Source organism: Trachurus japonicus, chromosome 17 (genome assembly GCF_045865225.1).
Source record: "Trachurus japonicus isolate A0001 chromosome 17, Traja_1.0".
NCBI classification, from domain to species: Eukaryota; Metazoa; Chordata; class Actinopteri; order Carangiformes; family Carangidae; genus Trachurus; species Trachurus japonicus.
Window position 1 is genome coordinate 4,858,131 of NC_140923.1, and position 15,553 is coordinate 4,873,683.

Genomic DNA, 15,553 nt, shown 5'->3' on the forward strand with positions numbered 1-15,553 from the left:
CTCTGGTGGACAAGTTGTGACCTGCACATTCACCACGCTATGAGATAATAACACAACGTTACCAGACAGAGTTGTTTTAGAGGGAAATTCATGCAAAACTGCTGATGCGCGTTGCCTTCAGGGACAGTTTTTCATCATCAGTCTCTGTATTTCCCTCTAAAACAACTCTGTCTGGTAGCGTTGTGTTATTATCTCATAGTGTAGTAAATGTGCAGGTCACAACTTGTCCACCAGAGCGTTGTGGAGTTGTTGGATTGTGTATTTGATGAGTTTGATGAGGGACAGGGGACCTGTACCGTTCACCTCCATTGTGTTCACTGAGCAGCTCACGTCTCTGCCCCGCCGATCTCAAAACACTGTGCACCGATGATTAAAGGTAATGAACCTACTGCTATGACTATAGGGGTTATGGAGAGAGGAAAATTTTGCAAAAATGTTGAGTTATCCCTTTAAAGACAGAGGTTGACCCTCTTGTTTGGGACGGTCTTCTGGAGGAAACATTAGGCAGCCAGGTCCTGTTCCCCAGATCTTCACCTCATCTTCAATTACAAGATCTTGACCAAACAAAACTCTCACATCGGCTCCTCCAGAGGTTTTTTAGAAAAGGACGTGAGTGGTGTCGTCAAACAAGGTGGTCAAACACTGAGGTCGGAGTTCGGCCTCGTCCTTCCAAAACCACCTGGGATGAAAACCCTGACGGAGGCGACTCTGAGCTCGAAGCCGTCGACTCGTAGCAGCAACGACGACGACTCAGACACAAAGTGACAGAGCTGATGCATAAAACATCACAGAACAATGCAGCATTAAAGTTTCATCTCCTCTGGAGAGAAGGAGGCCGAGGCCGAGGAAACGACAGCACAACAGGTGTCACAGAGACACGATGCAGGTCGTTCTGTTGGAGCAGCCGCTTGGCGTCGATGTGACAGAAACTACAACCGCAGGATTTCCCCGTTGGTTGATTGGACGTTTTCTTTCCTGATCAGCAGCAGTGGGAGATATTTACTGACAATTTACATGCAGAGGGTTGGCAGCAGTCGTTCAACCATCGACTCGATGAATGCCGATCCACATAAAACTGCGTCATGTAAATATATTGATTGGAAAATTTTTAATCTGAGCGGGCTCATTTGGAAATAAATTTGGTAACACTTTACTTGACGCCTATCTCTATAACGCATTATAACCATACTTATAATGAGTTATAATACAGTTATAGCACTGTATAACTATAATTATAAACACTCACAAATGATCATAAGACTTTATAACAATAATCATAACACACTATAAAGCATTTTATCATGACTTATAAGGTCAGGTATTAATACGTTATAATTGTTAGTAACTCTCTGACAATGCCCACATTGATAATGCATTATAAATATAGTTATAATGTGTTATAATTGGCTTATAAACATGTATAACTATCATTATAAACACTCATAAATTATAATAAGGCTTTATAACAATAAGCACAACACATTATAGAGCATTATAACTCTATTATAATACTTGACCTTATAAGCCATTATAAAATGCTCTATGATGCTTATTGTTATTAAGCCTTATAGTAATGTATGAGTGTTTAAAATGATAGTTATACATGTTTATAAGCCAATTATAACACATTATAACTATATTCATAATGCATTATCGATGTGGTCATTGTCAGCGAGTTACTAACAATTCCTATTATAAATCATGATACAATTCTTTATAGTGTGTCATGATTATTGTTATAAAGCATTATGATCATTTATGAGTGTCTATAACTATAGTTATACAATGTTATAACAGCATTATAACTCATTATAAGTATGGTTATGATGCGTTATAGAGATAGGCGTCAAGTAAAGTGTTACCATAAGCGTCTTTCCGATGAAAATGGGCGGTTTTCCCGGTCGATGTAAAAAGCTAATCTGATCAAAGTCTCAAAGCTTCTGACCTTCATCCACTGGCTCCTGGTTTTTGGTGGTGGAGGGGAAACAAAATGAAGCGTTGCTGTGGTGTTGTGTTGTGTTGTGTTGTGTGTGGTCCTGCTGTAGCCGAGCCCCTCACATGTAGATCACAGCAGGAGGAGGAGAAACTGCTGCTTCATTACAGAGAAAACAGGAACGTTTGCAGGCAGAACACGATACCGGTCCATTTAGATCAGAGGAGGCAACAGGCACGAAGAGAGAGAGAAAAGCTGCTTCTTCTACCGTTTTCAACAGATTTGACCGGGATAACATCACTGCGCATGTCACAGTGAATTTATTATATTATTATATATATTATTATTATTGTATATATATTATTCTGATTAACTGCTTGATGCCATACACGCACGTCACATCACTTAATTTCATTCTCATGTAAAACAGTGAAGTTGGAATTTCCGATCACAATGATTTTTATCCGATTGTAGAAAAAAATGCAAAACAAAAAGTAAATGTTGCTCATGAGATCTCACCAGAGTTCAGGTCTGTGGCTCATCGCCTGCTCAAGCATTAGTTAAAGGTATAGTTCAAAATTTTGGCAAATTGGATAATAACAGAACGTTACCAGACAGAGTTGTTTTAGAGGGAAATTCATTCAAAACCGCTGATGCGCGTTGCCTTCAGGGACAGTTTTTCATCAAACAGTCTCTGTATTTCCCTCTAAAACAACTCTGTGTGGTAACGTTGTGTTATTATCTCATAGCGTGGTGAATGTGCAGGTCACAACTTGTCCACCAGAGCGTTGTGGAGTTGTTGGATTGTGTATTTGATGAGTTTGATGAGGGAAACCAAGAAATCCCATGAGCCTCCGTAGCGTAGCTCTGAGCAGCTCACGGCTCTGCTTCGCCGTTCTAAAAACAGCTTGCACCGACAATTAAAGGTAACAAACCTACTGCTATGACTATAGGGATCATGGGCCAATTTGCCAAAATGTTGAACTATTCCCCACTTAGCACAGTCAAAAAAAGGGGGAGAAAAATCACAATATAAATCGTATCATTGCCTCTGTATCGTATCGCCAGATTCTTGTCAATACACGCCCCTAATTAATATCATTCCAAGATTAGGAGTTGTGTTTTCCTGTGAGGTCCGAGTGTTTCCGGCTCAAGGTCGGAGTCGTCGGCTGAAACCCGCAAAGTCAAACTGATCTGGACTCATCCTGGTTCCAGTGAGAACAGAAGCTCACTGGCTTCATTTGAATATAAAAACACATTTCATGTGCTAATGCCGTCGTTCTCAAGGTCACTTCTTCCTCTTCTTCTTCCTCATCGCACAGTGTGACACTTCACATCAGAGCGGGCGGCTGTGAACGACTCACAGTTCAGACAGAAGGGCAGAAGAAGAAAAAATAAAGCAGAGATGTGTTTTGTTTTTGTTTTGTTTTGATCTGAAGTCAGATTCAGATTGTTTTGTTTATCTACATGAAGCATGAAGACGCGTGTGACCTCTGCAGCTGATCAACAGTAAAGATCTGAGATCAGTGGTGAGGAACAAGAGGCGTAAACAGAGCAGCTCGCAGGATGTTAGAAATAAAAATCACGTTTTCACAGGGGAGGGAAATGAATTTGTTAAAAGACACAATAAGTGCCACGCCCTAGTAGAGCCAAGGAATTACAATTAATATACAAATTATACGATTAATTATATTTTTTATGCAGCAAAACCCTACTTTTATTATATACATGTTTATTTGGAGGAAAACGTATTTGTCCTAAATACTACAGCCAGCCATTGCAGTTGCCAGTGCAACCATTTTTCCATTTTTAATCACTCTAAAACCACTAATATAAATAATGTTTGATAGTAAATTAAATACAGTAAATTACTCATTTCGTCTGTGACATCAGATAACAAGAGTTTTACTTGTTTTGTGACCGAGAATCAACAACAAGTGTCATTAAAAACTGTTGATGATAAAGAAATTTCTTCAAATCTGATAAAAGGACGAACTGGTTTGATTTTGGAGGCCAACTATCAAAGGTCAAAGGTCAAAGAGACGTCATAGAACATGACTTTGGTTGTGTGAATGTGATATCTTAGAAACCCAGAAAAAACTTTAGAGTTGGAAGGAAGGAAGGAGGAAGGAAAAGCATGATGCTACCGTTTACTCATCACTGAGGACTTCACACAGCGATTCTGACTAAATTTCAGTGTGTAGTTAAACAGAAGTGACCTGAAGAGTCGACCACCACCTGTTTGACTTTTATTTTGAAATGTGGAGGCAAACGGAGGAGGAAGTTTCAGTCGATGTTTCTCTGCAGTGAAATAAAAGTCTAAGTTTGAAGCAGACACGGAGAGACTGACGACTGTTTTCCCTCGGTGTCGCTCAGGCGTCGACTCCGACACGTCGTCCGGGTAATGAAGGAGAGACCGAGGCCGAGGTCCATCACACCCTCGACCTTTAATTCCTCCACATGTGATGAAAAGGAGGCGTCGGCACTCGAGAGGGTTTAGGAGGAGAAAAGCAAACAGGAGGGAGAAAAAAAAACACACACACACATACACACACAGGGTCCAAAAATAGATTTTTGTTCACATGGAAACCAACTGAATGAGATGGAGAGGAGAGGAGGAGGAGGGAGGAGAGGAGAGGAGAGGGGAGGAGAGGAGAGGAAGAAGGAGGAGATGAGAGGAGGAAGGAGGAGAGGAGAGGAGGAGGAGGAGGAGAGGAAGAAGGAGAAGAGACGAGAGAAAGAAGGAGAGGAGATGAGAGGAGGAGGAAAGAGGAGAGAAGAGGAAGGAGGAGGAGAGGAGGAGGAAAGAGGAGAGGAAGAAGGAGGAGATGAGAGGAGGAAGGAGAAGAGGAGGAGGGAGGAGAGTAGAGTAGAGGAGAGGAGAGGAGAGGAGGGGAGAGGAGGAGGGAGGAGAGGAAGGAGAGGAGAGGAGAGATGGAGGAGAGGGGAGAGGAGATGAAGAGGAGGAGGAGAGGAAGAAGGAGGAGAGGAGAGGAGAGGAGAGGAGGAGAAGAGAGGAGAGAAGAGGAGGAGGGAGGAGAGTAGAGGAAGAAGGAGGAGAGGGGAGAGGAGAAGAGAGGAGGAGAGGAGAGGAAGAAGGAGGAGAGGAGAGGAGGAAATAGGAGAGGAGAGGAAGAAGGAAAAATAAGTGACTTTCGCTGTCTCTTAATTCTCCCCTGTGTTCCCTTTCAAAATAAAATACTGACATAAATAACAGATTGTTGCCCAGAGTTTTGTCCTTCAGGCTTCACCTCCGTCCCACCCTGACTGCAGCAAAATGATTTCCAGTCGTGTTGCTTCTCTTATGACGCAGGTTGTTTTTTTGGTTTTTTAAACAGAGAACTGTGTGTGTGTGTGTTCGTGTGTGTGTGTGTGTGTGTGTGTGTGTGTGTGTGTGTGTGTGTGTGTGTGTGTGTGTTGTTGTTTTTTTTTTCTGGCAGAATAAAGTGTAGCAGCAGCCGATGTTAAGCTTCCTGTCCGACCTCGTTTATCTTCACCATAAATCTTCCCGAAGCAGCGGCAGCTTCTTCAGAGCCGGAGCTGAACAAACTCCTCAGTGTGACACATCGCCTGGATTTCCTCCCTCACCTGGACTACCGGCCGGGATTTGAGGGATTGAGTCAATATAATGAGGTCTGAGGTGTGTGTGTGTGTGTGTGTGAGTGTGTAATTCCCGGGCTCAGGTTCAGGCGAAGGTTTTTACTCCTCCTTCGGCCGATGCTCCGGTTCACGGAGACTTAACGACAAGATCCAGCTGCAGCAGGATTTAGTTCAGATCCCGACTCTTCTCACACCGAAGGCAGCGAATGTTAAAGAGGCACAAGGTCAAACAGTAGAAACACCTCAAACTTCCAGGGCAAAGCAGTTTGTGGATGTGAAATAAAAATCTCTGACTTTGACTTTAATTAATTTGACTCAGTTATGTTTCCACTTTTGCTGCCTGTAGTGCAGCATCTTCTCCATAGAGGATATTTGGCTACGCTAACTGGCTTTGATCAAAGACGGTCTAGAAATAACAACACTCCAGTACGAGTCAGTTTCTGTGTCAGTGGGTTTCTCCATGACTCCGCCCCCTTTAGGAGACCAGAAGACCTTTAGGAGACCAGCCCCCTTTAGGAGACCAGCAGGGCATGACTCCGCCCCCTTTAGGAGACCAGCAGGCCACAACTCCGCCCCCTTTAGGAAACTGGCAGACCATGACTCCGCCCCCTTTAGGAGACCAGCAGGGCATGACTCCGCCCCTTTTAGGAGACCAGCAGACCGTGACTCCTACCGCTTTAGGAGACCAGCAGGGCATGACTCCGCCCCCTTTGGGAAACCAGCAGACCATGACTCCTCCCACTTTAGGAGACCATCAGACCGTGACTCCGCCCCCTTCAGTAGGCCGTGACTCCGCCCCTTTTAGGAGACCAGCAGACCGTGACTCCGCCCCCTTTAGGAGCCCATCAGACCGTGACTCCGCCCCCTTTAGGAAACCAGCAGCAGACCATGACTCCTCCCACTTTAGGAGACCAGCAGACCGTGACTCCGCCCCGTTTAGGAGACCAGCAGGCTGTGACTCCGCCCTCTTTAGGAGACCAGCAGGCCACAACTCCGCCCCCTTTAGGAAACTGGCAGACCATGACTCCGCCCCCTTTAGGAGACCAGCAGACCATGACTCCGCCCCCTTTAGGAGACCAGCAGGGCATGACTCCGCCCCTTTTAGGAGACCAGCAGAGCATGACTCCGCCCCCTTAATGAGACCAGCAGCAGCAGCAGGTCTTGAGTCTATTGACTCCAACGGGAAAAGTGAAGGTGAGCTCAGATTATGGTCGAATCTTTCACCCGTGTGATCAAACCAAGAAGCCAAGATGGCTGCCTGCAGTGACATCATCAGATCAACATCCAATCATGTTAATATCTAGCTGCTGATATCAATAACTGCAAACATCTCTGCACAGACTGCAACAGCAATATATTAAGAGTGTTAATATATCGTACATGTAAACACATAATACTTCCCTGTGGTGATTTTATTAATTCATAATGTGTATTTCAGGAATAGAGAAATATACTATTTTTTGTTTACTATTATCCATTGACATATTTTAATTGCTGAATGTTAAGATGTATGTCTATTAACATAAAGAGAAATAAACCGCTTCTTGTGAGAGAAGCAGACGAGTTTCGATAAAGTTATTCAAACATTTGAAATGAAAGTGAATCGTAGAGAGCCTCATTTATTCTCCAGGGAAGTTAAAGTCAAACAATCATCGTCTGAAGATGCTGTTTGATTATTATGGGCCCTTTGATTTGACAGGTCGGGATAGCAGAGCGAAATCTCTGTGTGTGTTGCCGTGGTAACAATGACCCTCATTCTCCAAAAGTTTGATGTTTCCACAGAAGTAGTTTACTCTTGTGATTGCCTCCAGAGAAAAACACCGGCGCTGCATGCATAATTGAGCGAAGGGGGGGGGGGGTATTGTGTGTCGAGGTTTTGGTGCATGAACAAGGTCACTCTGTGTGTGTGTGTGTGTGTGTGTGTGTGTGTGTGTGTAGTAGGCTACCTGTCCAGGTCGTCGCTGTCCTGCATGTTGAACAGCATGGACGGAATCAGTTTGTCCATGTGCTGCGGCTCCCAGATGATCGCCTGCAGCTCGTCGTTCACCGTCTTCCTCACCACGCCCTGCAGCCCCTTGATCCCCGCCACACGGATCCTGTACACACACACACACACACACACACACCCCGTTAGGCACTGTTTACACATGCTGCTAACCTGCATCTTCAGTGATCAATCACAGTGATCAGCTCTGAGTGTGTCTCTTCACACCTAATTTAAAAAGTGTCTCACTGACCACCGGAGTCTGGATCTCACTTCCTGCTTTACATTCAAATAAACAGGTGTTGCTTTTTTTTTAGCCAATCAGACGGCTCGGTTGCCAGTGTGAGGGTTTTGCACAGGTCTGTCAATGAAATAAAGGTTTAGCCAGGGTTTTTCCTGGGTTGAAATGAGATGGTTGTGGTACCTCCTGGGGGCAGGACATGTCTGTTCTGATGATATAAGGATGTTTGAATGCATTGAATCATCATTAGACGCTACGAGTGACAGGCAAACAGCCAATCATCTAACAGCTGTGTAGTTGGGTTGCAGCACCATCGCCATGTGTGTTTATTGAAAGGACCTGTCTCTCTCCAGCTGTCCTTTCAAAATAAATGCACAAAAAGCCAGAAAAAAACAAACAAACAACCACCGACTCGTGAGCTGTTGGCGATGAGAAGTTTAGCGGTGGCTAAAATTCTCTTTGCAGGAAAAAACCCGAGTTTACCTCTTGGAAACAGTAAAAAAACGATTGGTTCGTTATGAAACTGTGGCAGATGACATCACTAAAGTGGGCGGTCCTTCAACAGCGTCACATGACCAGCATGTGGAGGTTACCATCATGTTGTGCTGTGCTTCATGACCATGTTAGCAAGCATGCTACCTTAGCATTGACCTCTGAGTTTAACTATAGTGGACTCATGTTTAGTTACTGTTGTATAAATATAAAAAAAATATTAAAACACTGAGCCATTTTCTTCCAAATTCCTGTTTGTTCATTTTTCTTGTTTCTAACCAACGACTTTGAGAGTTTCAGAGTTTCTCACGTTGTAAAAGCAGCAGATTTGATTCAACTTCAACTTCCACCTCTCGTCTGGTGTGTGAGGAAAAACAACATAACACTTTGAATTAATATAATTTCCAACTCTAACACATGCTGAGACCACACACACACACACACACACACACACACACACACACACGCTCCAATCTGTCAGACCCGAGGAGTCTTTTTTTTTTCTTTTCCTATTTCTGTCTTTTCCTCTGCGTTTCAGACCGAGACGCCCGTATGAGCAGTAATAACCAGAGAAACATGGCGGTGACCTCGTCTTCGCTCCGATCCAATAACCGCCAGAGAAATTCTATTTGGGCGCCGGTCTCTCCACCTACGGCGGCAAAACTAATAATGAAATACAGTCCTACTGTTTACAGCACGCCGAGGTATCAAGCCAACTCGAAAATAATCCCAGCATCCCCCTGGCTCTCACCACCACACCACACCACCCACCGACAAACATGCCTGCACACACACACACACACACACACACACACTCATACACACACAGGAAACTGGATAACAGTGTTTCTATGCACAAATATGCTGAAAGACCTCGACGCTCACACAGATCTCAGCTGCTGCAGCGACGCTCTGGTAAATAGAGACAGAGGAGTCTCCAGGTGTTTTAATACACTGCTGATGTGAGATGGAGTCAGGGTGGAGGGGGGTAGAGGGGGGCTGGGGGGTCGCCTGAGACTCAGCGCCGCCACCGAGCTATTTTTACCTTCTTAACACTCAGAGAGCGAGAGAAGGAAAAAGAAAGAAAGACAGAGAGAGAGAGAGAATCACATTTCCCCAACGACGTCTGTCTCCACAAACTCATTTTTCTCTTTTCAGAAATAAAAAGTGTTGAAGTGCTGATTCAAACCTGCTGCTGCTCTGAGCTGAATAATAACCCGACACTTTCACTTTTTTATATACGTATATCTATTTATCTTGCAGACAAGTTTTTCACAACTCATCTGAAGAGGCAGGCTGATCAATAATGTTTGAATAAATAAATAAATAAACTCGTAGCTGGTTGGTTTATTGATCTGATCAGTCGTCTCAGTCTCAGTGATAAGAGCTGATGTTCAGTAGGGGTGGGTGGGGGGAAAAATTCAATACAGCATATGAATGAATGAATGAATGAATGAAGTTAGTTATTTATTTCTAACATAAAAAAAATTAAATTTTAAAACAAAAAAAGAATACAAACAAAAGAGCAGTGTCAGAACAGGAGCAGGTAGAAGTAAAACCACTTTCTTACTTATCTATTAATAAATCTATAATTTTAAATTAATATCATTACCAATATCCCCAGTGTATATTAGTAATAATTAATAATAGTATAATTATTAATCATATAATAATATTATATATGTATAATAATATTATCACAATATGTTGCGTGGCGATATTGTACTGATATACGGACGCCAAGTACTAATCTGAACAGAAGAATAAGTTTATCTTATTAGAAAAAAACAGATCTTAACAAAGTTTTCATTTGGAGTTGAAATAAGATGATAAATCGCAATATATATCACAGCATATTGCAATATTTTAAATATCCCAATAATATTGTATCGAGTGTGATGATATTGTATTGCAACACTGTAGAAAAACACAGTGGAGGATCATTGCAATGAGGAATATCAGATGATTGATCAGTTTTCACTCTCTCTCTTCTTTTCTCTGCTGTATTTTTATTTATTTATTTTATTCTATTTTTTATTTATTTAAGGAGGACAGTGCACATTAATGAACATAATAAAATGTAAAGGTGCCAGTGTTAGCCAACGGCTAGTTTTACATCTTCATTATTCCACAGAGACGTTAGATGTTGAAACTCCACGTTGTTGTGCCCTCTGGGGGGCAACCGCCATTCTGACATCCCACCAGGCCTCTAATTGTCTAAATGGCAACACTTAATTTTCTATCAAACGTCTCATCATTCCGACAATTTTTGCCTTCTGTGGTCGGAATGACGGTATTTTTTTCTTTTTTTAAACATCCCGCCTTTCCGACAATAACAAGCGTATTTTTTCCCCAAAAGATTTTGCACTGGTTGGGCTTAGGCAATGAAGAAAGGAGTTGGCTAAGTTTAGTAAAAAGAGCAGGTAGAGGCTAGACAGGCAGACTAGTCCCTGTCTGTGCTCTGCTGCGTAATTACACACAACCATGTTCAAGTTCAAGTTCACTTTTATTTGTATAGCACAGTTAAAAAGACCGTGGGTATTCCTCTATCAGCATGTCTTAAAGAAGGGAGTCACCTGTTGAGTAACGCACATTTCCTTATATTAAAGCCTTGTCGGAATGATGGGACGTTCGCATGTTGGAATAGCGGTATGTCTACATGGTGGGATGTCGGAATGACAGCATGTAACCGTGTCCTCTCAGGTCTGAGGGCGGAGTTCATCTGGACGTCAAACATCGACTCCGGCAACGAAGGAGACGTCTCGTCTGAGAATCACTTCGTTACATCACTACACAGCTTTTTTTTCTCACTTTTCATTTCATCCTCTCGTCTTTCACATGCTCATGTGTCACAGACGGAGGCCGAGGCCATGAAATATGGATCAGTTGTTTAATTCCATATTCACTGGGATGCGAGTGGGATAAAGTCGTCATAAAAACCAACAGTGACGCGACACCAGCAGTTGTTTATGTACGAGCGAAGATCAATGTGAATAACGAGTGGGCAGGTTTTTAATTCAGCTGTGACTGAAGCAGCTGTTTTCTGCAGCTCCATCTCCCCACATGAAGAGAACTAATCAGAGGAGCAATCTGCACTATCAATGATCAATCAGCTGGCTCCCCAACAACCGCTGCCCCCCAGCCACACACTGAGATGAAAGGATTCCTCATCTTGACTCGGACACTTTCACAGAAATATGAAGATTAGTTTTTGCTTTTAAAATGAAGATAATGAAAGAATCAGAGAAAAAAGTCTTCACATGGTGAACGCAGCAGCCCGGATCTAATCGGTGATCAATACGTCATCTCATTCTGAGGTGGGTTTTTTTTAAAGAGGCAGCGTTTGTTGACCCCTTATCAGGCTCGGCGTTATGGGTGGGCCTAACGGGCCTGGGCCCACCCACTTGTACAACTGGCCCATCCAAAATGACAGGGTGAACATAGCTTTAGTTAATCTAAGGTTTATTTTTCTATTTTTTTATTTCAGATAACTTTACCACAGGTTTAAATGTGTCAGCATTTGGTGATTTTCATAGTCTAATAAACGCGACTCATCTGAGTTTACCTCCGGTCAGGCAGCAGCCGTAGAAACCACTCGCCGTCTCCTTGTATTTCAGAGGAGAGGCACAGAGCTGCTCTGCCTCTTCTGGTGTGTGACGTGTGTGTGGCTGTTTACGCATGCGCAGTTTGTTCCCCCCCATAGACTTCCATTTACGCCAAGTGAGGCTGAGGCTACGCTGCCTCATTGCGTAACTCTACTAAGTGTGAGCGGCACGTATGTTCACGTTGCTTTCGTGAATTGTAAACACACAGACGCCCCCTCGGTTTTAGCGTCCAGCAGTTTAGCGGCTAATTCAACAGCAGTGATGGATAACTCTACCGGAGAGGCTCAACAACTTCATGAGCTTCATTTGAGGAATAAACGGCAGCTTTTACCTGACGGGAGACCGACGCCTGAGCTACGGTAGCTAACAGCTAGCTGGTTTTACCTACTTTTTCCTCTCTCCCTCTCTCCCTTTCTTATACACGCACACACACGGCCCAGGTTGTCTGTCATATCTGTTGTAAACCTTGTAATAACAGTTTGTTGAGTACAGTTAAAGCTTCAGTTGGTAACAATTATTCAGTCATATTTGCTGGAATTGTCACTATATTCTGATGGTCAGACATTAAATGAGTAATTTAGGACAAAATCCAACTCCTCTGGCTCCACCTACAGCCTGTAATCGTATTTGCCAAAATCCACCGCGCCCGACGATTCTCCACCAATCAGGTAGAGGGAGCAGGAGGAGCAGCCAATCGCCGCTCCTACACGTCGTGCTATGGATACGGTACATCTTTTTTTTTTTTTTTTTTTTCTCTGTGGGTGCGTTCATGGCTACTTTGTGTGTGTCTGTGTGTGTGGGGGGCGCTTGGCAGAGGTTCATAAAGGGACCTGACGGAGTATTGTCTTGAAATTTCCGACCAAGTCGCGGAGTTTACTTTCACTTTCGTCAACTTACCAACTGGAGCTTTAACGGTTTGAGTGTGGATTAATTGTTAACGTTTTGTTGTGTAATGTGAGTGGTGGTCCAATATCGTGTCCTGATGAGTTGGGTTTTAATAACAGCTGATAACGTAACTGTGTAGATGGTGTGGATTGTGATGAGAAGGTGTTGCACATATTTTAAGACTTATCTGTCAAACCATTGTGCAAAACCTGTTTGTTGTGACTTTTTGCGTGATAAGATGATTTGCCGAATTCTTCTTCCATTCCTGCAGCCTTTTGTCTCAATGTTAACGGTGGCAAAATGTCCAGATATTTTATTACTTTATGAAAATAAATGTCTGTGAGTTAAAAAGAAGTGGGCTACGCATTTCTGATTTGATTTGGCTTTTCGTGTATTTGGTTAAACACATATAAGTAACAGGAGAGAGACAGTGAGAGAGAGAGAGACAGTGAGAGAGAGAGAGAGAGAGAGAGAGAGAGAGGTCCGCTGGGTGAGCTAGATTAACTTTTAACGGGAGAGAGAGCGGCGTACCGCGCTGTCAAAGCTCGTCTCAGCCATAGGTCTCAGCAGATGTGTGCTTTCAAGGCAATATAGACACGAACGAGTCATTCAGGAATAATTTCCAACTCTATGTATGTTAGTGTTATTTTTTCCTAAGTAGTGGCCCATCCAAAATTACTGTGGCCCGTCCAAAATTGAAATCCTGGCACCGTGCCTGCCCCATATCATCGAATGTGCAGAAGAAACTTGGAAAGAGGTGAAATATAACGACCTCCAGTTTCAAGTCAGGAGACAGAGGTAGAAACCATTTCCATTAGAAGATACTGTCATCGTGTTTTCATCTTCTGTTGTTAAGTTTTGTTGATGTTTTTTTACACTTCACAGCCTCCATACCAGCGGCTGAGTTTCCATCACATGTCGACAAAACACGACTGAAAATGGTCTCTAAATGAACCATAAACTTGAGTGATTTTATGCAAATGAAGCTAAAAGTTTTCTTCTCCTCTCACACTGTGATGACAGATTCTCAGCACGACTCAGCAGGCACCTCAACCTGGATGTGCAAAAAAACAGAAAAAAACTGTTTCCATTTCAGTTTTGTGAAACATTGCTTTGTGGAGTCATCTAAAAAAAAAAGAAAACTCTCATTATGAAGGGAGTCCCAGTGATAGATGATGATTAAAACACCTAGATCCCCCCCGCCTACCCTCGACCGTCAGGTAAACCAGAACAAATCCAAGTCAGAAAGTTTTTTGCCGGTGAATATCAAAACCTCAGTTACTTCACGTTAAGCAACATCTGAACGTTAAAGTCCTGCTGACGTGCTCTCACCATGGTCAGCTGGATTTTTATATAACAGGTGTTTGTAGTAGCTTTTGTACAAAGAACAGTATAGGGGACCCAGAATCGAACCCTGAGGGACTCCACGGGAAGCAACAAAAGCTAAATATGGTGAAAAAACAATAATCATGAACAAAAGGGCAGCTGATGCAGAAATAACAGTTGTCACAGTGTAAGAAACCAGTCTGAACTTTTATATTATCAACTGAATATAATAAATAAATATAATAAATATTCAGTGTGGTGTCCCTCTTACCTGGTCCTGGTCTCTGGATCTTCGTGAGTTGAGTGGCACATGGCGCTGAACTGAGACACGAAGAAGTCGTAGCGGCGATGGTAGGACGGCGTGTCCTCCTCGATGTTGGCGAACTTCACAAACTGAGGAGATAAAAGAGGAAAAGCTGGTTAATTCACTTGGTCTTTTAACCACCATGTTAATGTGTGCAGAGAAGATAAAGAGATTTTAGTGATTGTTTTTCCTTTTTGTTGTTTTGCCCTTTTCTGAATTTCCAAAGTAAAATGTCCTGCAGCTGTTGAATTCTCCCAAAAGACAAATGTTTTCTGTCAAGTATGAACGAAACAGAGACACTGGATGCTGTTCTTCTGTTTTAATTTACCCACAATTCATTGATTTGCAGTCTGTCTTCAGATTAGAGTTAAACTCTGAACTGGAACAGATGAATTCAGACGTCTGACAGTTCATTATATCTAAGACACAGTCACAGTCTGAGAAACCGTCAGCAGAGCGTGTTAACACAGGAAACCAATGACAAGGAGATGACAGACAAACACTGTTAACTCAAAAAACACAAATGAGGCAATTGAAATTGAAGAGGCACAAGAAGAAAAAGAAGTTTGGGCTCATCAAAACTAGTCAGAACAGAAGTAGTTGAAACGTCCAGTTCAAGTTGGACGTTTCAACTACTTCTGTTCTGACTAGATTTCATGAGCTCATTGTGTTAGTCGGACAGGAAGTAATGATAAAGGAAAGTCAATGGAGACAAAAGAGAGAGATCCAAGTCTAAGTGTTGACAGATCCAGTGATGCTTAAAGGGATAGTTCAACATTATGGCAAATTGGCCCATTGCCATAATCCCTATAGTCATAGCAGTAGGTTCGTTACCTTTAATTGTCGGTGCAAGCTATTTTTTAGAACGGCGGAGCAGAGCCGCGAGCTGCTCAGAGCTACGCTACGGAGGCGCATGGGATTTCTTGGTTTCCCTCTTCTAAAACTAATGACATCATTCTCAGACAACTGAAGAAACAGCTGGTAAAACCACATTTCAACCTCAGGAGAAAAATTACAGATTTGTTTTTGTCAATTCTCACATTTTAGGGGCTGGAAGGCAAACACCCAAATAAATATATGTTAAAGAGCCTCCAAAGAGTAATATTTCCATAATATGTCCCCTTTAATATAGGAACTGCAGACTGGGCTGTTTGTAAACTGCTGCTGTCTTTTATGTAGAGCT

The 15,553-nt window shown here is 42.8% G+C and overlaps 1 protein-coding gene across 4 annotated transcripts in view; it reads right to left on the reverse strand.

The window, feature by feature from the left end:
- The window catches only part of efr3a (EFR3 homolog A (S. cerevisiae)), a 139,597-nt gene that overhangs the window by 38,986 nt on the left and 85,058 nt on the right, over positions 1 to 15,553 (reverse strand). For all 4 annotated transcript variants that reach the window (XM_085805390.1, XM_085805388.1, XM_085805387.1 and 1 more), the window contains 2 exons: positions 14,338 to 14,459; positions 7,480 to 7,629 (listed from right to left, as the gene is read on the reverse strand). In XM_085805390.1, the coding sequence (XP_085661516.1) occupies positions 7,480 to 7,629; positions 14,338 to 14,459 (272 nt within the window). The remainder of the gene's footprint in view (positions 1 to 7,479; positions 7,630 to 14,337; positions 14,460 to 15,553) is intronic.